Source organism: Heteronotia binoei, chromosome 19 (assembly GCF_032191835.1).
Source record: "Heteronotia binoei isolate CCM8104 ecotype False Entrance Well chromosome 19, APGP_CSIRO_Hbin_v1, whole genome shotgun sequence".
Lineage (NCBI taxonomy): Eukaryota > Metazoa > Chordata > Lepidosauria > Squamata > Gekkonidae > Heteronotia > Heteronotia binoei.
This window is the reverse complement of record NC_083241.1, coordinates 2,042,952-2,067,545: the sequence shown is the minus strand read 5'-3', so window position 1 is coordinate 2,067,545 and position 24,594 is coordinate 2,042,952. Positions and strand designations below refer to the sequence as shown.

The following is a 24,594-nucleotide window of genomic DNA, read 5'->3' as shown; positions in this document are numbered from 1 at the left end:
TGACCAGGCCTCAGATTCAGTGGGAGCTCACAGGAGCACAGCTCCTTCACCTTTCTGAGAGTTTCACCTCCTCCTTCTGAGAGTTCCACCCCCTTGTCCATTGAATAGTAGGTGCATCTGCATCACAATCTCTGGATGAGCTCCACCACCTATTTTTCTATAAAATGACCGCTGGAGCTGACTCATTGGGACGCCACAGGATTTCCAAGGCAAGAGATGGACAGAAGCGGTTTTCCCTTGCCTGACTCTGCACAGCAACTCTGAGCTCCCTTGGAAGACTCCCATCAAAGTGCTTAACAGGCCAACCCTGCTGAGCTTCTGAGATCTGATAAGATCAGGCAGCTTGGACACCCAAGCCACGTCTTTCTTGACCAAGTCAGGTCTTCTGCTTTAATGATTGGTTAGCTTCTCTTGTCCTCTGATGCCATTCTGAATGTAGGAGAGTGTAGGACTGAGATGCTGAAAGTAATAAAATGGACCCCTGCGAACAAGTCTCCGTTCTTTCCTCAGTCCTACATTTCCGTTTCCCCCTCTGCTTCATACAGTCGCTGCATCCTTTACAGACCAGTTTCTCGGCCAGTTCAGCAATTAAGTTAACCAAGAATAGATAGATAGATAGATAGATAGATAGATAGATAGATAGATAGATAGATAGATAGATAGATAGATAGATAGATAGATTTATTGTCATTGTTCTCAAAAAAAGAAAATGAGAGCAACGAAATGAGGTGCTCTTCCACAAACATACCAACGCATCAACACCCCAAAAAAGGACATATACACAGACCATTTAAATGCATCTAAAAACAAATAACCATTCATGACCCTGCATTTAGCCTAACCACGGCACTTGGATAGAAGCTGCCCTTGAATCTATTTGTCTTTGCCTTCAACACTCTATATCGCCTACCTGACGGTAAGATCTCAAATAGCAAGTGGTCCGGATGTGAAGGGTCCCTTAAGATCATTTGTATCTTCCTTTTACATCCCATTTTATACAGATCCACCAATGAGGGGAGAGAACATCCACAATAGGTAGGTCTCAATTGAGTATTCTCTTGCCATTAATTCCTTCCATGTTGACTGCAAATCCTCTTTTGTTGCAGGCAGCGGGTCCATTGACTCTGACGAGCTACGCACCGTCTTAGAATCCTGCCTGAAAGAGAGTTTGATATCTTTGCCGGAAGAGAAGCTCGATGACCTCACAAGGGCCCTTTTTGAATCTGCCGACGCTGACAACAGTGGATCCATCACCTTTGAAGAGCTGAGAAGGGAACTGGAACGGTTCCCAGAGGTCACGGAGAACTTAAGCATAAGGTATTCCCGCTAGAGCGCCTTCGTGCTCTCTCCACAGCCTGCAATCTCACTTCCCTCCAGAGAGTGCGATGCCCCTGGGAAGTGTGAGCGCAGCTGTGGTGTGTGTGTCCTCTTGTCAGTCCTACATGCAGGAGAACCATCAGTGTTTTAACTTGGGAAGGTTGTGTTCCCTTTGACAAACGCCAAGGCCTTTGCACGGTACAAAGCCAGTTTGGTGTAGTGGTTAAGTGTGCGGACTCTTATCTGATTTGATTTGATTCCCCACTCCTCCACTTGCACCTGCTGGAATGGCCTTGGGTCAGCCACAGCTCTCTTATCTGGGAGAACCGGGTTTGATTCCCCACTCCTCCACTTGCACCTGCTGGAATGGCCTTGGGTCAGCCAGAGCTCTCTTATCTGGGAGAACCGGGTTTGATTCCCCACTCCTCCACTTGCACCTGATGGAGTGGCCTTGGGTCAGCCAGAGCTCTCTTATCTGGGAGAACTGGGTTTGATTCCCCACTCCTCCACTTGCTGCTGCTGGAATGGCCTTGGGTCAGCCAGAGCTCTCTTATCTGGGAGAACCGGGTTTGATTCCCCACTCCTCCACTTGCACCTGCTGGAATGGCCTTGGGTCAGCCATAGCCCTGGCAGAAGTTGTCCTTGAAAGGGCAGCTGCTGGGAGAGCCCTCTCCAGCCCCACCCACCTCACAGGGTGGTTGTTGTGGGGGAGGAAGGGAAAGGAAATTGTGAGCCGTTCTGAGACTCTTCGGAGTGGAGGGCGGGATATAAATCCAGTATCTTCATCTACCTCACAGGTTGTCTGTTGTGGGAGAGGAAGGGAAAAGAGATTGTGAGCCGTTCTGAGACTCTTTGGAGTGGAGGGCGGGATATAAATCCAATATCTTCCTCTACCTCACAGGGTGTCTGTTGTGGGGGGGGGGGGGAAGGTAAAGGAGATTGTGAGCCGCTCTGAGACTCTTCGGAGTGGAGGACGGGATATAAATCCAATATCTTCATCTACCTCACAGGTTGTCTGTTGTGGGGGAGGAAGGGAAAGGAGATTGTGAGCCGTTCTGAGACTCTTTGGAGTGGAGGGCGGGATATAAATCCAATATCTTCATCTACCTCACAGGGTGTCTGTTGTGGGGGAGGAAGGGAAAGGAAATTGTGAGCCGTTCTGAGACTCTTTGGAGTGGAGGGTGGGATATAAATCCAATATCTTCATCTACCTCACAGGGTGTCAGTTGTGGGGGAGGAAGGGAAAGGAGATTGTGAGCCGCTCTGAGACTCTTCGGAGTGGAGGGCAGGATATAAATCCAATATCTTCATCTACCTCACAGGGTGTCTGTTGTGGGGGAGGAAAGGAAAGGAGATTGTGAGCCGCTCTGAGACTCTTCGGAGTGGAGGGCAGGATATAAATCCAATATCTTCATCTACCTTACAGGGTGTCTGTTGTGGGGGAGGAAGGGAAAGGAGATTGTGAGCCACTCTGAGACTCTTCGGAGTGGAGGGCGGGATGTAAATCCAATATCTTCATCTTCTTCTTCTGCATGGTGATTTTCCTCTGCAAACCGTTTGGAAAGGGCAGCCGGTGGCACGCAGGAACGTGGCTGGGGAAGGAGGACGAGAAAAGCAGGCCCTAGATGGTTCACCCCCTCCTCTCTTGCAGTGCCGCAAGCTGGTTGAAGCCCCACCGAGCTCCGAGGAAGAGTGGCAGGCCGCGATACCTGAGCCCGGCCTACTGGCAGAACAACAGCAGCAAGCTTCTTTTCCTGGGCAGCTACGGCTGTGTGAATATCCTCCTCTTTGCCTTTGCTGCGCTGATGCACGCTGGCTCCGGTGCCTGGATGATGCTGGCCAAGGGCTGCGGGCAGTGCCTGAACTTCAACTGCACGTTCGTCGTGGTGAGTGTCAATGTCCCTTCTAAGCTGCAGAGGCTTGTGAGCAAAAATTCTACTTTGTGAGCTCCTGGCCTTAAAGCTGCGAGCCGCTGCATCAATTCTTGTGCTCTGCGGCCGTTTTTTCCTGAGCTGAGACAAAAACGTGTGAGCTGGAGGATAAGAATCTGTGAGCTAGCTCACACTCGCTCAGCTCAGAGGGAACACTGGTGAGTGCCGTGGCACGTCCAGCATGTATCGATGGCTAAGAACAGAGACAGGGCCTTGTGAGCAGGAGCAAAGGCATAGAACTGCTCTTAGTCAGAAGAACACTTTCTTAAGGCGTGTCCAGAGAGATCTCCGTGTGGTTAGTTAGGTGGTAGAGAATCTGTTTGGCATGCAGAAGGTCCCTGGTTCAATCCCCGGGATCTCCAGTTTTAAAAAAGGATCTGGCTTTAGGTGATGTGAAGGACCTTTCTGCCTGAGAACAGGGAGAGCTACTGCTGGTCTGAGGAAACAGTATGGATTCCAGTGGGCCAAGGGGTCTGACTCAGTAGAAGGCAGCTTCTTGTATTCAAAGAGTCTTGCAGCAGAAAACGTGGCTATAAATGTTTCAGGTAGCTGAGTCCTGTTTTGGATGATAGACGCTCACAAGCAAGGTGAGATGCTGGTGGCCATGCACACGGCACAATCCAACTCCCCCTCAGTCCATGTTTGTTTCCAAGGCCTGGTGAGAAGAAAGAGACTGAAAATAGGCTTCCCTCACACATATGCACTTGCTTTGCCTTTCAACAGTCCTTCCCTCGTAACAGGGAGAGACGGTTCTGTAATGGGGCAGGTGGCTTCCTAGTACTCTGTTTCAAAACCCCTCCAGAGCCTTCATGGCATGGGGCTTGCATACCTGAGACGTTGCCATTTTTCATGGGAGTCCCACCATTGTGATGAGTGAGTTGGCCCCTGTTCTGGGCACAGCTGTTGCTTTCACAGCAGTTGAAAAAGAAGAAGACTGCCCTTCTCTTTGAATCAGAGACTCAGAGCAGCTCACAATCTCCTATATCCACTCCCCCCACAGCAGACACCCTGTGAGGTGGGTGGGGCTGAGACAGCTCTTACAGCAGCTGCCCTTTCAAGGACAACCTCTGCCAAAGCTATGGCTGACCCAAGGCCATTCCAGCAGCTGCAAGTGGAGGAGTGGGGAATCAAACCTGGTTCTCCCAGATAAGAGAGCTCTGGCTGACCCAAGGCCATTCCAGCAGTTGCAAGTGGAGGAGTGGGGCATCAAACCCGGTTCTCCCAGATAAGAGAGCTGTGGCTGACCCAAGGCCATTCCAGCAGGTGCAAGTGGAGGAGTGGGGAATCAAACCCGGTTCTCCCAGATAAGAGAGCTCTGGCTGACCCAAGGCCATTCCAGCAGGTGCAAGTGGAGGAGTGAGGAATCAAATCCAGTTCTCCCAGATAAGAGAGCTATGGCTGACTCAAGGCCATTCCAGCAGCTGCAAGTGGAGGAGTGGGGAATCAAACCCAGTTCTCCCAGATAAGAGAGCTATGGCTGACCCAAGGCCATTCCAGAAGGGCAAGTGGAGGAGGGGGGAATCAAACCCGGTTCTCCCAGATAAGAGAGCTATGGCTGACCCAAGGCCATTCCAGCGGCTGCAAGTGGGGGAGTGTGGAATCCAACCCGGTTCTCCCAGATAAGAGAGCTCTGGCTGACCCGAGGCCATTCCAGCAGGTGCAAGTGGAGGAGTGGGGAATCAAACCGGGTTGTCCCAGATAAGAGACTCTGGCTGACCCAAGGCCATTCCAGCAGCTGCACGTGGAGGAGTGGGGAATCAAACTCATTTCTCCCAGATAAGAGAGCTCTGGCTGACCCAAGGCCATTCCAGCAGGTGCAAGTGGAGGAGTGGGGAATCAAACTCAGTTCTCCCAGATAAGAGTCTGCACATTTAACCGGTATAGCAAACTGGCTCTCAGTGTCAAGCATGTGTTCTATATTCAGTATTGAACATGAAGGCTGACTTTTTCTTGTAGAATATTTCCCAAGCAATTGCATATCAAAGCCAGAGAACCCTTCTGTCTTCTCACCTCCCTTTCTCTTTCCCACCTTTGAGTAGCAAATGTAGGAATGCAATGCTTTGATTCCCCAGAGGGTCCCACACTGTAACCATCAACCGTATTAAGAATGCCTGGGACCGAGGGAAGATTTAACTGCAAAAGATAGCCTTTGTAGATATGTAGTAATTCACACGTCCTTGTTATGCCTTTGAACTATCGTTCCCAAATGTCTTTGATGTATCCCTTAAAACTTGATGCTCTAGTATACTCTGTATCACTTTCAATGTGCTTCGTGGAGCAGCAGCAATGGATTCTCAATAAACTAAGACTTTGTATTAAACAATTACTTGGTTATCTGAAACTTCCATGCTTGACACTCAGTTGCAGACACCTTCCCCCACTATGGAAGGTCCAGTGTCCTTCCTCCTCCTTTACTTCTTTGAGAGGATATCTTTTTTGAAATCCTTTTTGCTGCTTGAGTTTTCCATGACTTTGGCTGGAATTTGATACGTCTTTTGTTTTTGTTTTTTTTTGGGGGGGGTTGCTTTCAATCTGTTCCAGTTGATTGGTTTGCTTAGAAAATGAATTCTTGATAAATAATAACCAAATGCACAGCTAGAGACTCCACCCGAGAATTCTCCCCCTAAGCTGCAGTTCCCAGGTTCCTTTGAGGGAAACCACTGCGGTTAAACCGGTATCCATCGGGTGCGTTTGTGGTTCTGTCTGTGCACCCAGCAAGTCAGTTCTTAACTTCTTTCCCTTGATGTTTCACTTGATGGCTCCTTTCTCACAATCTGCATTTCATGAATGATCTTTCCACCTAAACTCCATGCCCCGTTTCCCTCCCCTTTGAAGGTGCCGATGTTACGTCGATGCCTAACGTGGCTTCGGGCCACCTGGGCCGCTGGGGTGCTGCCTCTAGACCAGAACATCCTTCTACACCAACTGGTGGGCTACGTGGTGGCAGCTTTAACTGCCCTTCACACTGGGGCTCACGTGACCAACTTTGGTGAGCACCAATCTCTGGGCCTTTTCTTCAAAGCAATTGCCATCCACTTGCAATATAAAGTTGACGGATGTTAGGGTTACCAGCTCTGGGCTGGGAAATATCTGGAAATGTTGGGGGTGGGGCCTGGGGAGGGTGGGGTTTGGGGTGGGTGGGACCTCAGCAGGGTATAAAGCCCTAGAGTCCACCCTCCAAAGCAGCCCTTTTCTCCAGGGGTGCGGATCTCTGTAGCAGTGTTCCCTCTAAGCTGAATTACAGGGGGTTTTTTTTAGCTTTTTTAGCTTCTGGCTCTTACATTTTTGTCTTGGCTCAGGAAGGATGGCCCCAGAGCAAACTAATTCATGAAGTAGCCCACAACTTTAAGGGCAGTAGTTCATGAAGTAGAACTTTTGCTCACAAGAGGGAGGGATGGTGGCTCAGTGGTAGAGCATCTGCTTGGGAAGCAGAAGGTCCCAGGTTCAATCCCTGGCATCTCCAAAAAGGGTCCAGGCAAATAGGTGTGAAAAAACCTCAGCTTGAGACCCTGGAGAGCCGCTGCCAGTCTGATCAGACAATACTGACTTTGATGGACCAAGGGTCTGATTCAGTATAAGGCAGCTTCATATGTTCGTATATGTTCAAGACTCCACCGCTCAGAGGGGACATTGCCATCGTTTGGAGACCAGTTGTAATTCTGGGAGATCACCAGGCCCCGCTTGGTAATTCAAGTGGGTGTACGTTTCAGATTTTAAGAATGAAATGTACAGAATATGAGCCCGATGACAAAGAGAATTGGGTTATAAGGCCGCATGGACTTTGGTGCAGGTGTAACAAATACTCCTCCGCCCAACCCGTTCAGGCGTCCTGGTTCAGATCTCAATATGGAATGTTCTTTCTGGGGTGTGGCCTGAATCGCCTCCTCCGGCTTTCCTTTCCCTGCAGTGAGAATGTCTCAGACCAATGGCAGCTATTGCCTTTGGGAATACCTATTCACAACCCGACCTGGGATTGGCTGGATCTACAGTACCGCCTCTCTCTCAGGCCTTCTCCTCCAGGTGCTGATTGGCCTGATGCTTATCTGCTCCTGTCCCTTCATCCGTAAGAGTGGCTACTTCGAGGTAAGGAGGTTGGCTTCTGCATCACCCTCTTTACTTTTGCTTGTTTTCCAAATGGCACCAAGCACACGGAAGAAAAGGACGCGTGAACACACATGTCATTTTCAGCTCCATAGAGCCAGTTTTCAGTGCCCTGGCATTATAATGCAAAAACATGTCTGTAAGCATGTGTAGAATGTCAGTTTGGTGTAGTGGTTAAGTGTGCGGACTCTTACCTGGGAGAACCAGGTTTGATTCCCCACTCCTCCACTTGCAGCTACTGGAATGGCCTTGGGTCAGCCATAGCTCTCTTATCTGGGAGAACCAGGTTTGATTCCCCACTCCTCCACTTGCAGCTACTGGAATGGCCTTGGGTCAGCCATAGCTCTCGCAGAGTTGTCCTTGAAAGGGCAGTTTCCACCTCTCAGCTCCACCCACCTCACAGGGTGACTGTTGTGGGGGAGGAAGATAAAGGAGATTGTAAGCCGCTCTGAGACTCTGATTCAGAGACAACAGTGGGGTATAAATCTATGGTCATCTTCTTCCTTCACATCTGAGAAAGTACAGTTTGACCCCATATCCCTGGGGCTGGGGGAAAAGCTTCAAGAATAGAAGCTGGGGATACCCAGGCAGGTATGAGCCCCAGCACCTCTCAGATCACCATTTAGAAATTAAATACGTTCCTTTGCTCCATGCTGTAGGTATTTTTCATCAGAGCATCCTTTGAAAATGCATATGAAGGGTAGATGCTTATGGTCCCATTTCCATTTTGTTTCATTATCCCAAATATGTCACCGATGTGGACTTTATAACCAAAGCAGCTCCTTGAGTCCTTCAACAAGACGCTCTTTCTTCTGTGTAATTGTCAGGTCTTCTATTGGACCCACCTTTCTTATATCTTTGTCTGGGCTTTGTTAATCGTCCACGGCCCTAATTTCTGGAAGTGGTTTGTCGTGCCTGGATCTCTGTTTCTCTTGGAGAAGATTGTTGGTGTGGCGTTGATGCACATCAGAAGGCTGCACATCGTGGAAATCAGCCTCTTGCCCTCTAAGGTTTGTCCCCCGAATGAAGAAGTGGTCAAGTGTTAAGAAAATATGTATATGAAGAGAGTAGCTGTGGGTTTAAAGACTGGAGCAAGAGCTGAGACTTGGGTTTCTAGAAGTCCTTTCCCTTTGAAGAAAGGTTAAAATGCTTGGGGCTCTTTAGCTTGGAGAAAGGTTGACTGAGGGGTGACATGATAGAGGTTTACAAGATTATGCATGGGATGGAGAAGGTAGAGAAAGAAGGACTTGTCTCCCTTTCTCACAATGTGAGAACTCGTGGGCACTCCATGAAATTGCTGAGCAGTCGGGTTAAAACGGATAAAAGGAAGTACTTGGGGTAGGTATTTGTGGGTTTCCTGCATTGTACAGGGGGTTGGACTAGATGACCCTGGGGGTCCCTTCCAACTCTATGATTCTACTTTAACATGTGGAATTCACTGCCACAGGAGTTGGTGGCAGCTGCAAGCATAGACAGCTTCAAGAGGGGATTGGATGAACATCTGGAGCAGAGGTCCATCAGCGTATTGTTGGAATGGTCTATCTGGGGCAGGGATGCTCTGTATTCGTGGTGCTTGGGAGGGGCAACAGTGGGAGGGCTTCTGGTGTCCTGGCCCCACTGATGGACCTCCTGATGGCACCTGGTTTCTTTGGGCACCATGTGACACAGAGTGTTGGATGAGTCATTGGCCTTATCCAGCACGGCTTCTCTTATGTTCTTAAGACTTCTACGCATGTGACTGAATCTTTCCTTGTCTTTTTTCCCAACCCAGGTGACTCATTTGGTGATTGAGAGACCTCCGTTTTTCCACTACAAACCGGGTGACTATGTCTACCTGAACATCCCAGCGATTGCCAAGTACGAGTGGCATCCGTTTACCATCAGCAGCGCTCCAGAGCAACCAGGTATTCAGCTGCCCAGAAAGCAGCCAGGTAAAAGGTAAACATGGCAAGGGAGGCATGACAACTCAGCGGGAGAGGACCAAGGCAGTTGGCAGAATTCCCCGTCAGGGGGCTGGTCTCTCAAGCGGAACAATTCCTTTTATTTGAGAAGAAAAAGCTGCTACCAAATCTATAATACAGGACCAACCAAGTTTTATTCTGAATGTAAGAAGAAAAAGAAGAGGATTTATATTCCTCCCTCCACCCTGAATCTCAGAGTCTCAGAGCGGCTCACAAGCTCTTTTCCCTTCCTCCCCCACAACAGACATCCTGTGAGGTGGGTGGGGCTGAGAGGACTCTCACAGCAGCTGCCCTTTCAAGGACAGAGACTCAGAGCGGCCCACAATCTCCTTTCCCTTCCTCCCCCACAACAGACACCCTGTGAGGTGAGTGGGGCTGAGAGGACTCTCACAGCAGCTGTCCTTTCAAGGACAGAGACTCAGAGCGGCCCACAATCTCCTTTCCCTTCCTCCCCCACAACAGACACCCTGTGAGGTGGGTGGGGCTGAGAGAGCTCTCCAAGAAGCTGCCCTTTCAAGGACAATTCCTGCAAGAGCTCTGGCTGATCCAAGGCCATTCCAGCAGCTGCAGGTGGAGGAGTGAGGAAGTCAAACCTGGTTCTCCCAGATAAGAGTCCACACACTTCACCACTACACCAAACTGGCCCTCTCTCGTATACACGCATACTTCATCAGACAGTGGAATAGGGTACAGTGAGCAGAGCTACTTATAGCTATAAGGAACTCTGCTGACTGTACCCCATTCCATCTTCTGTTGAAGTCTGCTTGCATACGAACGCTTACATTGTGAATAAAAATTCATTGGACTCCTACTTTGTTCTACTGCTTCAGACCAACACGGCTCCCTGCCTGGATATATAATACAGGAGTCCTTCATAGTTTAAAAAAAAAACCAAAACCAATGCCTGCCTTTGCTGTTTTGATGCATGTCTGCTGTGGAATTGACTTCTTCTGTTTTCTTGTTTTTATTTGTTTGCCCCCCAGTTATCTCCCCCATTGGGACCCGAAGCAGCTTATGACATCCTTTTCTCCTCTGCAAAGCAGGTTCAACTGAGAATATGGCCCAAAGTCACTCAGTGACCTGCCATGGCAGAGTGGGGATCTGAACCCAAGTCTTCTTAGATCCCAATCCAAAATTCTGGCCACTTTGGGACGCCAGCTTCCAGCAGGGCCGGATTAAAACCCTGTGGAGGCCCCTGGGCAGTCAAAATGATCTCTGAGTCAGAGCAGCCACCCCATCACCCACGGCCCCTGCTGAAGCCTGCAGGCCCCTTTTCAAAAGCTCCGTCGACAAAGCCGCGAGGGACAGGCAGAGAGAGGCAAATACGGCAATGACGCCAGGCCAGTTGGGCACAGAGCGGCTCAGCTGCTGGCTGTGTGTGCAAACTGGGAGGGCTGCAAGCAGGGGGAAAGCTGGCCTGGGGCCCCTAAAGGCATGGGGGCCCATAGAGACCGGTGGCTACTTGGCCTAATTGTTAATCCAGCTCTGGCTGCAGGGGTGAGTCAGGCGAGCTCCCTGCTTGCAGCTGCACCTCCTTCTCTTCCTCTGCTGCCGGGTCAGGTGAGGTGCAGGGGATGATGGCTCAGACAGCGACAAGCTGTCCACCTCAGAAGTGCGAGAGGGGCCAGCTACAGACTCAGCTGCCGACTTGAGCAGCAGTCCTGCCTAGTTCTTGTCGCCCAGGACAGCAGGCAGCGATGGAAGGCGGCTGCTGGTTTGCAAGCCAGTGGCTTATTCCGACAGGAGGTCCTGCTTCTCCAGGCTAATGGCTCACATCCACTGCGATGACTGGGAGGTTTGCCTTCACTGGATAACGCTCTGTTTTCTCTCCGAAGGGACAATCTGGCTGCATATAAGGACCCTGGGGCAGTGGACCAATCGGTTGTATGAGTATTTCAGTCGCCGTTGTGAACTTTCTAACAATGATCCTGACTGGCTAGCCAGAAATCAAAGGAAGAAAGGCTGGTTGCAGAAACGGGTGCAGGTTTGCTTTTTAAAATCAGTCTTTATTTATTTATTTATTTTGATTTATATCCCGCCCAACCCCACCGAACAGGGCTCAGGGCGGCTCGCGTAGGGTTGCCAAGTCCAATTCAAGAAATATCTGGGGACTTTGGGGGTGGAGCCAGGAGACTTTGGGGGTGGAGCCAGGAGACACTGGGGGCAGAGCCAGGAACAAGGGTGTGACAAGCATAATTGAACTCCAAGAGAGTTCTGGCCATCACATTTAAAGGGACAGCACACCTTTTTAAATGTCTTTCTTCCATAGGAAATAATGAAGGATAGGGGCACCTTCTTTTGGGGCTCATAGAATTGGACCCCCTGGTCCAATCGTTTTGAAACTTGGGGGGTACTTTGGGAAGAGGCACTAGATACTATATTGAAAATTTGGTGCCTCTACCTCAAAAAACAGCTCCCCCAGAGCCCCCGAAATCTCCAGAACAATTCCCCATTATACCCTATGAGAATCGATCACATAGGAAATAATGAAGACGTTTCCCTCCCCCCCCCCCCCCCCCCCGCTCTTTCTGGCCAGTCTGAAGCAGCGGATCAGCCTCTCAACTCACCATTTGCTGCCAGCTTCTTCACAGAAACACACACAGACACACCATTTTAAATAGAAGCCTTTCAAGTCAAGCCTCTGGAGGTGCAAAGGCACATGGTCCTTTGCAGGCGGGGCTCCCTCTCTCCCCCCCTCCCCCGCCAGCCAGCTGATTGGGGGTGGGAAGCAGCCTGGGAAAACTGAAGAAAGGCTGCTGCGATCGGGGCTGGGTGGGAAGGGCCACCATTCCCTCCCGCTTTCCAGAGTTTTGGCTAGCGGGAGAAGAAGGCATCAAATCGGTCACCAGGAAAAGCGGGGGATTTGGGAAGCCTAGGCTCGCGACATAAAAAATTCTAACAATAAAATAAAGAATTAAAATACATTAATAATTTACACAATAAAATAAACGCAATTCATCAGTGTGCTATCCCACAGTCTTCCTTAAAATATTCAGATGCCAGTCAGTCGTATGCCAACCGGAAGAGGTCTGTCTTACAGGCCCTGCGGAACTGCCCAAGGTTCCGCAGGGCCCTCACCTCTTCCGGCAGCTGGTTCCACCAGCAAGGGGCTGTGATCGAAAAAGCCCTGTCCCTAGTTGACTTCAGACGGGCCTCCTTTGGCCCGGGGATTGTAAGGAGATTTTGAGAACCCGATCTCAGCACTCTCTGGGGAACATACGGGGAGAAACAGTCCCTAAGGTAGGCAGGCCATATAGGGCTTTAAAGGTAATAACTAGCACCTTGTACCAAACTCGGTATATTATTGGCAGCCAGTGCCAGTATTGGCAGACACTGCAGGGTCATCTTTCTGTTGGGTGTTAACAGGTTTTAGAAAGGGAGAGGTGTTGGGTAGTGAGAGTGCTCTTTGCAGACCCTTGAAGGTTCAGTGTTGGAGCGAAGCTAGCTAAAGGAAGCAAGACAATTCTGCCAGGCGCCTTAATTTGACCTTCCTTCATTCTGGGTATGCAGAATCCCATGGGCCCCGTTCCTGTCGAACTGTGGGTGGGATCCTGAAGAGAACTGTGTAATATATGAACATATATGAACATATGAAGCTGCCTTATACTGAATCAGACCCTCGGTCCATCAAAGTCAGTATTGTCTACTCAGACTGGCAGCGGTTCTCCAGGGTCTCAAGCTGAGGTTTTTCACACCTACTTGCCTGGACCCTTTTTAGTTGGCGATGCCAGGGACTGAACCTGGGACCTTCTGCTTACCAAGCAGATGCTCTACCACTGAGCCACAGCCCCATTCATGGCTCTCCAGGGTTTCCAGCTGAGGTTTTTCACGCCTCCTTGCCTGGACCCTTTTCAGTTGGAGATGCCGGGGACTGAACCTGGGACCTTCTGCTTACCAAGCAGATGCTCTACCACTGAGCCACAGCCCCATTCATGGCTCTCCAGGGTCTCCAGCTGAGGTTTTTCACGCCTCCTTGCCTGGACCCTTTTCAGTTGGAGATGCCGGGGACTGAACCTGGGACCTTCTGCTTACCAAGCAGATGCTCTGCCACTGAGCCACAGCCCCATTCATGGCTCTCCAGCTGAGGTTTTTCATGCCTATTTGCCTGGACCCTTTTTAGTTGGAGATGCCGGGGACTGAACCTGGGACCTTCTGCTTACCAAGCAGATGCTCTACCACTGAGCCACCGTCCCTCCCCAATATATAATTCTCTGGTTGAGTTATAACACATGTTACTGATATTTCATTTCCTGTTTATGAAAATAGCAAAGTGGAACAATTCAACAAAAATTACGAAGACGCAACAATTGGCTGAAAACTCCTTGCAACAGCGTTTCTACAACACACACACACAAACTGCAGTAATACAAAGTCCAGCTCCACTGATTCAAGAATAGAGTTGCCAACAGTCCACAAGAACTCTGAATTAATCCCGAAGGTGCTCGTAGATTTCTTCAAAAATGATGATAAGATGTTAGCCGACACGCTTCCGGTATATCAGCATGTTTCAGTGGCAACCTTCGTCCAACACAATTATTTCAGTTCTCTGGAACTTAATACATAACAAACATAATACACCAAATGCACAACCGAAACGAATTAATAAACCAAAAAAGATTTGTGACACAACTCACCCAACGCTCAATTTAGTACAACGCGTTAGTCAGTCGTGTCAACATCACTGAGTCACATAGGGGGTGCCCAATTCAGCACCCTCAGAAGGCTGGCACCCTAGGCTATCACCTAGCTTGCCTAGTGGCAGAGTCAGCCTTGGGCGGGTGCAAAGGAAGGCAAGGCAGAAATGACGCCAGGTGCATGTAAAGCGGGGAAGGGGCTGCAGCTCAGTGATAGGGCCCCAGCTTGGCATGCAGAAGGTCCCAGGTTCAATCCCTGGTATCTCCAGTTTAAAGAACCAGGCAGTCAATGATGTAAAAGACCTACACCTGAGAGCCGCTGCCAGTCTGAGTAGATGACCCCGGCCATGATGGGCCAAAGGTCTGCATCTCAACTGGGCTTGTGCTTGGACTTTGTTTCAGAAATGTCTCCTGGGCTCCTCAGACTTGGACCTGTCTGTGGCCACCAATGAAGATGTGATGATTGAGACCTTGTCATACACACCTACCGGAGGCCCCAGCTGGGGAACAGCAAGTACTGGTATTGCTGGCCAGTGCAAAGAGGTGAGCACACAATCCAGAGAAGAAAGTTTGGAGAGCCAGTTTGGTGTAGTAGTTAAATGCACAGACTCTTATCTGGGAGAACCAGGTTTGATTCCCCACTCCTCCACTTGCAGCTGCTGGAATGGCCTTGGGTCAGCCATAGCTTTCACAGGAGTTGTCCTTGAAAGGGCAGCTGCTGTAAGAGCTCTCTCAGCCCCACCCACCTCACAGGGTGTCTGTTATGGAGGAGGGGAAGGTAAAGGAGATTGTGACCTCTCTGAGACCCTGAGATTCAGAGTGTAGGGCGGTATATGAATTCAGTATCTTCAATATCTTCAAAGGTTGTGCTTCCCCAGCAAATAAATGCACATTCAATCCTTAGGATAAATGCTTCCAGACAGAAGCCTCGAAAATGCCATGGTTAAAACCCCCTGATTAATCAGAGGGACAGTTCGACACGGTTTAGTTCAGGGGTGTTTAACTCATTTGTTATGGGGGCCGGATCTGACATATTTATCTGACCTTGAGGGGCCGGGCCTTGTCGGATTGGGCCGAGCCATGTTGGGTCGGGCCGTGTGCTTACCTATTTAAGATTAGGTAGCAGAGATGTAAATTTTATAAACACAAACACAAATATATATTTTTAAAAAACTTAAAATGTTAGCACTCATTGGTCTTAAGGATGCTTTCTTTATATTTCTCCCATGGGATCCAGGGAACTGGGCAAAGGAAGCTCTGGCTCTTTCCTTCCTTCCCCAGGGGACTGGGGGAAGGAGCCTCAGCCAACGGAGAAAATAGAGGTTTTGCTCCTGAGCAATTGAGCAAACTTTTCAAAGCAAGCTGTTATGCAGAAGGAAGCAAGATACCGAGAGAAGGAAGCAAATGACAGTCAGTTGCTCGGGGGCCTGATTCGGCCCCCGAACTGCATGTTTGACACCCCTGGTTTAGTTTCCTTTGACCACAGAAGGTTTTGGGTGTCCTTCAAATATCCGATGGAGCTGCAAATATACAAGCCAAAGGGGAGGCGGTGCCCTGTTAGCAGGTAGCAAAAACACTAATCCTGCATCAGGTTCCCCAAGGGTGGGTGGCTGCACTTCTCAGCCGCAGCTTCTTCCAATCCAGTTCAACTCCCAAACCCTCCTCTTTCCACCGCAGCCTCTCTCCACAACAATCCCCCCTCCTCTCGCGTGCAAATGGCTGGCCAAAGAGTCCTTCGTTCCCACCAAGGAAATCCCAGCTGGTCCTTCCTGATGGATAGAAAAGGCCAACAAAGATTTCCTCTCCCCTTAAAAGAATGGAAAGCTCAATATAATTTGAAGTTAAGGGCATAAATTATGGCATTTATAGGAAGACGGAAAGTCTTGTTTAGAATCTGTGCCCAGAAAAAATCCCGGACAGCAGTTCTGTCAATAATGAAGAATTCATATCTGGCCATTCTAATGGGTTTCTCTCTGTTTCTGCCAAGTTTTATTTTACACACACACACAACTCCCTTTTTTGGTCAGACTGATCCTTGGGGAATTTCTCTGGGGAACTTAGTCAACACTGGGCTTTGTGCGGAGGACCACAGTTGTGGAGCTACAGCAGATCATTCCAGCTTTGCGCATAAAAGTTCTTGCCCCTTGCAGCTCCTGGATTCTGACAGTGCTTTCGATTGCTGCAAGGCAGTGTGCTGGAACCCAATATGCCCGGGTTTAGGGTCAAAGTAATCCAGGACTGGCTCTTCCAACCTTTTATTTTGCATTAAAAACTGGGTGGACAGTTTAGATCGGTGCCACAGCTTGGAGATGGTACTCCTTTAAGAAGAGGAGTACGATATTAGGCCATGCTTTTCTCCACCTTATGGAGTCTGAAAGCAGCTTAAATCACCTTCCCTCCCTCTCCCCACAACAGGCACCTTGTGAGGCAGGTGGGGCTGAGAGAGTTCTGAGACCAGTGGCCCATCCAGTCCAACACTCTGTGTCACATAAGAACATAAGAGAAGCCCTGCTGGATCAGGCCAGTGGCCCCTCCAGTCCAACATTCTGTGTCACATAAGAACATAAGAGAAGCCCTGTTGGATCAGGCCAGTGGCCCATCCAGTCCCACATTCTGTGTCACATAAGAACGTAAGAGAAAAATATGGAGCAGAGGTCCATCAGTGGCTATTAGCCACAGTGTGTGTGTGTGTGTGTATGTGTGTGTGTGTGTGTATATATATATATATATTTGGCCACTGTGTGACACAGAGTTGTTGGACTGGATGGGCCATTGGCCTGATCCAACAGGGCTTCTCTTATGTTCTTATGTGACACAGAGTGTTGGACTGGATGGGCCATTGGCCTGATCCAACAGGGCTTCTCTTATGTTCTTATGTGACACAGAGTGTTGGACTGGAGGGGCCACTGGCCTGATCCAACAGGGCTTCTCTTACGTTCTTATGTTCTTAACTAATAAAGAGAGCTATGATCACTGCAACCACGTCTCCACGCTGCATCGAACCCACTATTCAACAGTTTCCCCCTCTCCAGGTCCTCACAATCCATGGTGGTTTATAGCCCACCTTTCTCACTGAAACTCCAGGCAGGTCACAAAACACAGAGAACCATTCATTCTGGCAGCATAAAATGAGCTTTACAGGTCCAGTTTCAGATTGGAACTGCGATACGTAAGGAGGGGGAATGATGCCACCGCCCCATCATTTTCCCTGGGGGGGTGGCATTTCCCTGTTTGTCCCATTTATTTATTAAAACATTTCTATCACCAAGAGCTAGTTTGGTGTAGTGGTGAAGTGTGCAGACTCTTATCTGGGAGAACCGGGTTTGATTCCCCACTCCTCCTCTTGCACCTGCTGGAATGGCCTTGGGTCAGCCATAGCTCTGGCAGAGGTTGTCCTTGAAAGGGCAGCTTCTGTCAGAGCTCTCTCAGCCCCACCCACCTCACAGGGTGTCTGTTGTGGGGATGGGGGGAAGGTAAAGGAGATTGTGAGCTGCTCTGAGACTCTGAGATTTGGAGTCGAGGGTGGGATAGAAATCCAATATCATCATCTTCTTCTTTCCTGTTGGGTGGGTCACCAGCTAAGGAAGCCACTGGGAGGAATTCAGGGGTTATGACGAGCTTTGAATCCTAGCATTGGCTCAACTTGTGTTATCACATCCGTTCTTTTGTTGGTAGTAATGGGATGCGCCAATGCGGCTTGCATACGCCCCCTCCCTGTTTCCCCCCAATTTCCCCCCATAAGCCTGTGAAAGTTCTTAGAGTTGTTGAACCACAGCCAGGGAAGTCTGTATAGGACTAAAGGGGGAGATTTCACCTGCATTCCTGTTTGGTTGAGGATGTATTATTAGTTTGTTCCAGATATTCATAGGAGAAACAAAATGGCCATTTCCTCTTCACCACAACACTCAGTGGGTGGAAGCACAGATCAATGAATCCAGAAGTGCTTTGGCACCGGAACCTTTGCAGAAGGCGGCTTCTAAACGCTGGACATTTGAGATTCTTTTGGAAAATGATATTATGTCTCTGTTCCTAACGTGAGAGTCTTTGTGCAGCAGGTTTCTGGCAAGCTGGACAACAATCGGCAACACTGCGACATCAAGGTAAGATCTATGGCTGCTCTTTGATGTTTATCTAGGGATGTGTCAGGTGCTGTACAAAACACGGGAAGAGTTCTACCCCCACAAAATGGGGGAGGTAGGGGTTTTTTTTGTAGCAGGAACTCCTCTGCATATTAGGCCACACACCCCTGAGGTAGCCAATCCTCCTGGAGCTTACAGTAGGCCCTGTACAAAGAGCTCTGTAAGCGCTTGGAGGATTGGCTACATCAGAGGGGTGTGGCCTAATATGCAAAGGTGTTCCCACTACAAAAAAACGCCCTGGGGGGGAGGAGATGAGACACTTTGAAGTCGGGGCGGGGGTGGCTCCGGAAAACCTTTGCCGAGAAGTGAGGTTTGACATTCAAAGTGTGCATCACACAGTGGCCAAAAAAACCAGGTGCCATCAAGAGGTCCACCAGTGGGGCCAGGACACTAGAAACCCTCCCACTGTTGCCCCCTCAGCACCAAGAATACAGAGCATCACTGCGCCAGACATATGAACATAAGAGAAGCCATGTTGGATCAGGCCAGTGGCCCATCCAGTCCAACACTCTGTGTCACAGAAGAACATAAGAGAAGCCATGTTGGATCAGGCCAGTGGCCCATCCAGTCCAACACTCTGTGTCACACAGTGGCCAAAAAAACTAGGCACCATCAAGAAGTTCACCAGTGGGGCCAGGACACTAGAAGCCCTCCCACTGTGCGCCCCCCCCTCAAGCACCAAGAAGACGGAGCAATGGCTGTGAAATGGGTAATTGACTGGGAAGCAGAAGGGTTTTTTAAGGTCTAGTTCCTGCCCTTTTTCTCAAAAATGGCAGCTTTCACACTGAAAATGAAAATGCCACTTGATTCAAAATTTGCTTCACCCGTAGTCTATGGCAGTTCATTCCTTTCTACTTTTCTTTCTGGTTTTTTTTCCTGGAATACCCACAAACAGGAACCAGGAAACTAGTGCTTCTAACCAGGACTGCCATTTGAGCAAAACCAGGGTGGGGGATGCACATCTCATAGGATGTACATACTCTGTGAAACTAGAGTTTATTTTCTGAGCTAAACCAGGGTGCTGGAAAAACCAATGGTTCGCCAGTGGGCCTTGGTTTACCTTTGCAGGATGAATCGTGATAGGTAGCATGTACCCAGCTTGCTGGGGGGAAAGTGCAGATGACTGGGGAAGGCAATGGCAAACACCCTGTAAAATGTTTGCCATGAAAATGCGATGCGACGTCACCCCAGAGTCGGAAACGTCTGGTGCTTGCACAGGGGACTACCTTGACCTTTTAGTATGTAAAGAACAGAAGCCAGTCTTCCTGCTGCAGGCTTAAGAAGCAGCACTTTCTTTCCTTCTCTCTCTGCAGTGCTACATCGATGGTCCTTACGGGACTCCCACACGGAGAATCTTCACTTTGGAACATGCAGTGCTGATTGGGGCAGGCATAGGGATCACCCCGTTTGCGTCCATTTTGCAAAGCGTCATGTACAGGTTGGTCGGCCTGCCAGGTCCATTTTGATCCTGCTTTCCTTCAAGGAGCTCAGTCGGGCTCGCTCCTCTGTTTTATCCTCACAATAATCCTGCGACGTAGGTGAGGCTGAGAATGTTTGACTGGCCCAAAGTCCACCTAACCGGCTTCCGAGGCAGAGCGGGGAATTCAAACGCCGGCCTCCCAGATACCAGTGCGGCCAGCACTCCGAGCGCTGTGCCAGGGGTCCCCAATTTTTTTGAGCCTGGAATTCTGACACAGCGCGGTGGGTGTAGCAATAAAATGGCTGCCACAGGGGGCAGAGCCAGCCACAAAATAGCCGCGGAAGCTTAAAAAATCCGAGCCAATCAGCTGCAGCCAGTCACAGTCAGGAGCCCTTTTTGAACTAGGGTGGGCGTGAAATCGGTCTGAGTCTTCCAGAGGACTTTAAAATAAAAACGGTAAACTCTTTTGGAGAACGGGTTTTTTTAGATTTCGTAACCGCAACCAGCAACCACATCAGGTGTGGGGTAGGGACAGACCCTTCCCTTCCTTGCCAGAGGTGACCTGGAATATTGATTGGTCCTCTCCCTGCTTAGGTATCGCTGGAGACAGCAAAGCTCTTCCAGCCAGAGTGGCACCCAGAACCTTAAGAATGAGGAAATGAAGCTCCAAAAGGTGAGAGGCGTCCTTGGGTGTGGCTTAGTAGAGGTTCCCGAAGACAAAGAAAGTGTCAGGTCCCCAGCAGTTCAGTGAAGAGAGCCCATTGCAAGAATAGCTGTTTATTGATACATGACAGGTCAAGGCAAGACGGCCTTTGCGAAAACTAATTCTGGCGGGCACTGTGCCCCTTCTTATAGATCAGGCTTAGACCGTTACACATTCAAAGGAAAGGCATGAAGCAGGCAGTCCCTCCCCCCAGAGTTCTTCCCAGGCCCCTTGCAGGTGCGAGCTTCATCAGTCAAGAATGGCCTTGGTCATTCCTGCGACCAGGCAGAAAGGAATGTTTCACTCGTTACCCAGAGATAGCAGCTGTCCAAAGCAGAAACAGTGAAAAGTGAGAGCACTCCCTCTTGACAGAAAGGAGAATGCATCAAGCCCTTCTGCCTTCCAGGTTGACTTTATCTGGATCAATCGGGACCAGAAGTCCTTTGAGTGGTTCGTCAGCCTTTTGACCCAGCTGGAAGTGGAGCAGGCCGAGACCGACCCCAGAGGTAGGAGACCGAGACTTTTGGGTCCTTGCCCAGCTGGGCCTCCAACCGGGCACCGTGCCTGGGCCAAACAGACAGAACCACCTCCCAGAACACCTCCTCCCACACTGTCCCGGCTACCACTCCTCATAAGGTAGATCCAGGTGGGTTTGAAGCAGTAGAACAAAGCAGGAGTCAAATTTGCACCTTTTAAGACTCACAAAGTTTTGTTCCGAATGTAAGGTTTTATGTGCTAAAAGCACACGTCATCTGATGAAGTGTGCTTCTACCACATGAAAGCTTACATTCTGAATAAAACTTTGTTGGTCCTTTGTTCCACTCCTCAGAAGAGCTCTGCTTTCTATGCCCCCAACCTGCAGAGGGGAGGGGGGTGGTACTGGGTGGGGGAGTTTTGACCACCCCCCCCATCTATGGAATGCCCTCCCACTCGAGGCTCTTCCCTGGTCGCTCCCTTCTCTTTCAGGCTCTCAGACAAACCATTTTCCTTCAGGCAGCCTTTTATCTGAGGAGTTCCATCTTCTAAAATTGCTTTCACAGATGGCTTCTAGCCTGTTTTATGAACGTCACTTCAGGCTGCTGAAATGTTTTATATTTTTTTCTCATCTGGCTAGGCATTTTTCCCCCGTTTGCGAGTTGTAATGATAGCTTCCCTGCTGCTTTTATGATTTGAATCGTATTTTGAGCAGACCTCTGGAGAGGCGACATACGCATTTTTCTAAATAAACAGGACTCCCTAAAATTTAAAAATGAATAAGCCAAAGGACCAGGACGGCATCAGCTGCTGGAAAATAACTGAGCTGAATCCGCAGGGCCTCCTCCAGCAGTCTCAGCGGGCCCCTGGCCGGACGTCCACTTCCCATCCCTGCTGCAATTAGCCCGAACTTCCAAAATTCTGCTTTCCTTCTGATGCACAGGCCGCTTCCTGGAGATGCACTTGTACATGACTTCTGCACTCAGCAAGAGCGACGTGAAGGCCATCGGCCTCCAGAGGGCGCTAGATCTGCTGGCCCAAAAGGAGAAGAGGGACTCCATCACCGGCCTCAAGACCAGAACCCAGCCTGGACGCCCAGACTGGAACCAGGTAGGCAGCAGGGGCCTTCACAGAGATCTCCCCAGGAAGGGCCTTTGGATCAGACACAGGGAGGCCACTGGGACTCTGATATTTGCTGGAGGCACCAACTTTTGGTGAGCTCTCCCATACGTTCTTGCCCGGAATTGAAGATCCCAGGGAGATGCCCTCTTGACTGACCCACCAGTCAAAGAAGATCATCTGGTGGGAACACAAAAGAGGGCCTTTTTGGTGGCAGCCCCACAATTATGGACCGGCCTCCCCAGGGAGGTGCTCCTGGCTCCCTCACTGTTGATCTTCAGCAGCTGAAAACAGTTTTATTTAGAAGAAGACTGCAGATTTATACCCCGCCCTTCTCTCTGAATCAGAGTCTCAGAGCAGCTTACAATCTCCTATATCTTCTCCCCCCAAAACAGACACCCTGTGAGGTGGGTGGAGCTGAGAGGGTTCTCACAGCAGCTGCCCTTTCAAGGACAACTCCTACGAGAGCTATGGCTGACCCAAGGCCATTCCAGCAGCTGCAAGTGGAGGTATGGGGAATCAAACCCAGTTCTCCCAGATAAGAGAGCTCTGGCTGACCCAAGGCCATTCCAGCAGCTGCAAGTGGAGGAGTGGGGAATCAAACCCGGTTCTCCCAGATAAGAGTCCACGCACTTCACCACTACATCCAACTGGCTCTCTTTAGGATATTGGAGTGATTTAGTTTTTTAATCTATTGACAGTCGTAATTAAAGTTTTTAAATTAGCTTTTTACGGGGTTTTATAGTTGTTGGTTTATTGTGGTTTTTGTAATGGTTTATTTATATGGTAAGATGCTTGGAGTCCTGCAAGGGAGAAAGGCAGCTAAGAAATGCTGATGAATTTGGTCGCTCCCACCAGGGTTTGTGAGAAGCCCCCACCTCCTTTGCTGAGGCTTTCCTTTGCTCTCTGTTCAAGCCTCATTGTCTTCTCTGACTTTTCCCTTGGGGGAGCGGGGGGGGGGGTGAAACGTATTCTGTGGGGTGACTGAGGTTGCCCCAGAAAGAGAAAGGGGAGGTGATCAGGACTGCATAGGGTGGGCAGTGCTCTGGACCACTTTGGATTACAGTCCAGTGGTCAGAAGTTGTTCACAGAGTGGCTGCACACAACCCTTACTGGCTGTGACCTTGGCTGTGAGCAGGCTGTTTTTTAGGCCTGCGGGGGATCAGTGAGGCCAGTGGGGGGGGCGGGCTTTGGTTGAGGGGTGGCCAAACTTGCTTAATGTAAGAGCTGTACAAAATAAACGTCAGATGTTTGAGAGCCGCAAGACATGAATGTCAGATGTTTGTGAGCCGCAAGGAAGGAAAATAGATAGGGGTGGCAAGGGAGAGGTGGAAAGAAAGCAACTTTAACTTCAAACGTGTTCTCCATTTTGCTGGCTGGCTTGTCTTGGAGGAGTGGTTTAAATAGACAAATACCTTCTCCAACAGCACAATGGGGGCTTCAAGAGCCGCATAGTATGTGTAAAAGAGCCACATGTGGCTCCCGAGCCACAGTTTGGCCACCCCTGGTCTAGGCTGTGAATACTCCAGCATGTCTCCAAGATCTTTGGGAAGGCCTGCAGCCTCGCCTCCTCTGTGAAGGGCGTGCTTTGGCAGCCCTGAGAAGCAGCAGCTCTGCATTTCTGTCACTCCCCCCCCTCTCATTTCCTGCTTTTTTCGTTCTTTTTTAAATTAAACTTGTTAAAAAAAAATGATATACGTGCAGTCAAATATTCACAAAATCTTAACCTTTTAAATTCCTCCTCCCCCCAGATAAAAACCTCTAGCAACCCATCTGTGCCATTATCCTAGCATCTGATTCAGACAGGCAAAGTTCAAGAAGTAGATACAATATGATCAACACAGAAAGCTGCAAAATAAACTGCCTACATAGAGAGTACATACTGGCACATTGAAAAGAGGCTCAGCTATGCAGCGATGGTTTCCTATTGTTACATACCTCTCTGACCTTGACATTTTGCCAAAAAACCAAATTTTTATCATAATCTGATATTTTTCTAAAAACAGTGACACTCCTTTACTGCATTTTGTCATTTCCCGCCGTTTGATGCCAGGTTTTTCAGAAACTGGCCCTGGAGAGGAGAGGGAAAGTCCACGTCTTCTTCTGCGGCTCTCCGGCCCTCGCCAAGGTCATCAAAGCCCACTGTGAGCAATTCGGCTTCGGATTCCTCAAAGAGCACTTTTAAGGCCTCCCCCTCCCTGGGGACAGCTGCCCTTCCTGCGGCTGAGAGGCATGTCTCAGAGATGGCTCCATCCATCACCTTGCCATTCTGTATCCTTCACTAAAAGAACTTCAGAAGTGGTTTTGATCTCCTCTTCTCTGGGGATTCACCGCTCACAAACACAGTCCAACTCTGAGACCGATTCCCCACTAGCCTTGTGCCCCTCTCACGCTTCTCTTCTCTGTGGGTCTTCTGTCGGATTTCACACTGTCTGCCCCGGGGGCTGCAACTCGCTTTGCCCTTTTCACGGGGCAAACAGAAACCGGTTTTTAGAGGATCTCGTTTGCTGTGCGAAAAAGGCAGTTGCAGCCTCAGGGCAACTGGTGCGAAATATGACAGAAGCCCTGCTGTGAAGGGGAGTGAGAGCGAGGTAAGGTTAGTGGGAAATCGCTCCATGTTTCCCACAAAGTTTGAGTCCATTGGCACCTTTAAGACCAACAACTCTAGAATTGGAGTTTGTTTTTAGACTGTTATATTGCTTTTAGGTTGTACATTGTTTTATGTAATAATGATGAATTTGATAGCCCCTCCCAGGGCTCTCCTTCCTTGGAGGTTTTTCAACAGAGGCTAGATG

The 24,594-nt window shown here is 49.5% G+C and overlaps 1 protein-coding gene across 1 annotated transcript in view; it reads left to right on the top strand.

Moving 5' to 3' along the window:
• NOX5 (NADPH oxidase 5) overlaps positions 1-23,986 on the top strand; it is a 29,056-nt gene extending 5,070 nt beyond the window's left edge. Inside the window, exons 3-16 of the mRNA XM_060260359.1 lie at positions 1,107-1,317; positions 2,969-3,203; positions 6,084-6,237; positions 7,156-7,331; positions 8,177-8,359; positions 9,121-9,253; positions 11,146-11,294; positions 14,347-14,487; positions 18,000-18,044; positions 19,397-19,521; positions 20,098-20,176; positions 20,613-20,712; positions 21,624-21,790; positions 23,853-23,986. Of these exons, the coding sequence (XP_060116342.1) occupies positions 1,107-1,317; positions 2,969-3,203; positions 6,084-6,237; positions 7,156-7,331; positions 8,177-8,359; positions 9,121-9,253; positions 11,146-11,294; positions 14,347-14,487; positions 18,000-18,044; positions 19,397-19,521; positions 20,098-20,176; positions 20,613-20,712; positions 21,624-21,790; positions 23,853-23,984 (2,030 nt within the window). The 3' untranslated portion in view covers positions 23,985-23,986. The remainder of the gene's footprint in view (positions 1-1,106; positions 1,318-2,968; positions 3,204-6,083; positions 6,238-7,155; positions 7,332-8,176; positions 8,360-9,120; positions 9,254-11,145; positions 11,295-14,346; positions 14,488-17,999; positions 18,045-19,396; positions 19,522-20,097; positions 20,177-20,612; positions 20,713-21,623; positions 21,791-23,852) is intronic.
• Positions 23,987-24,594: the final 608 nt, after the last annotated feature.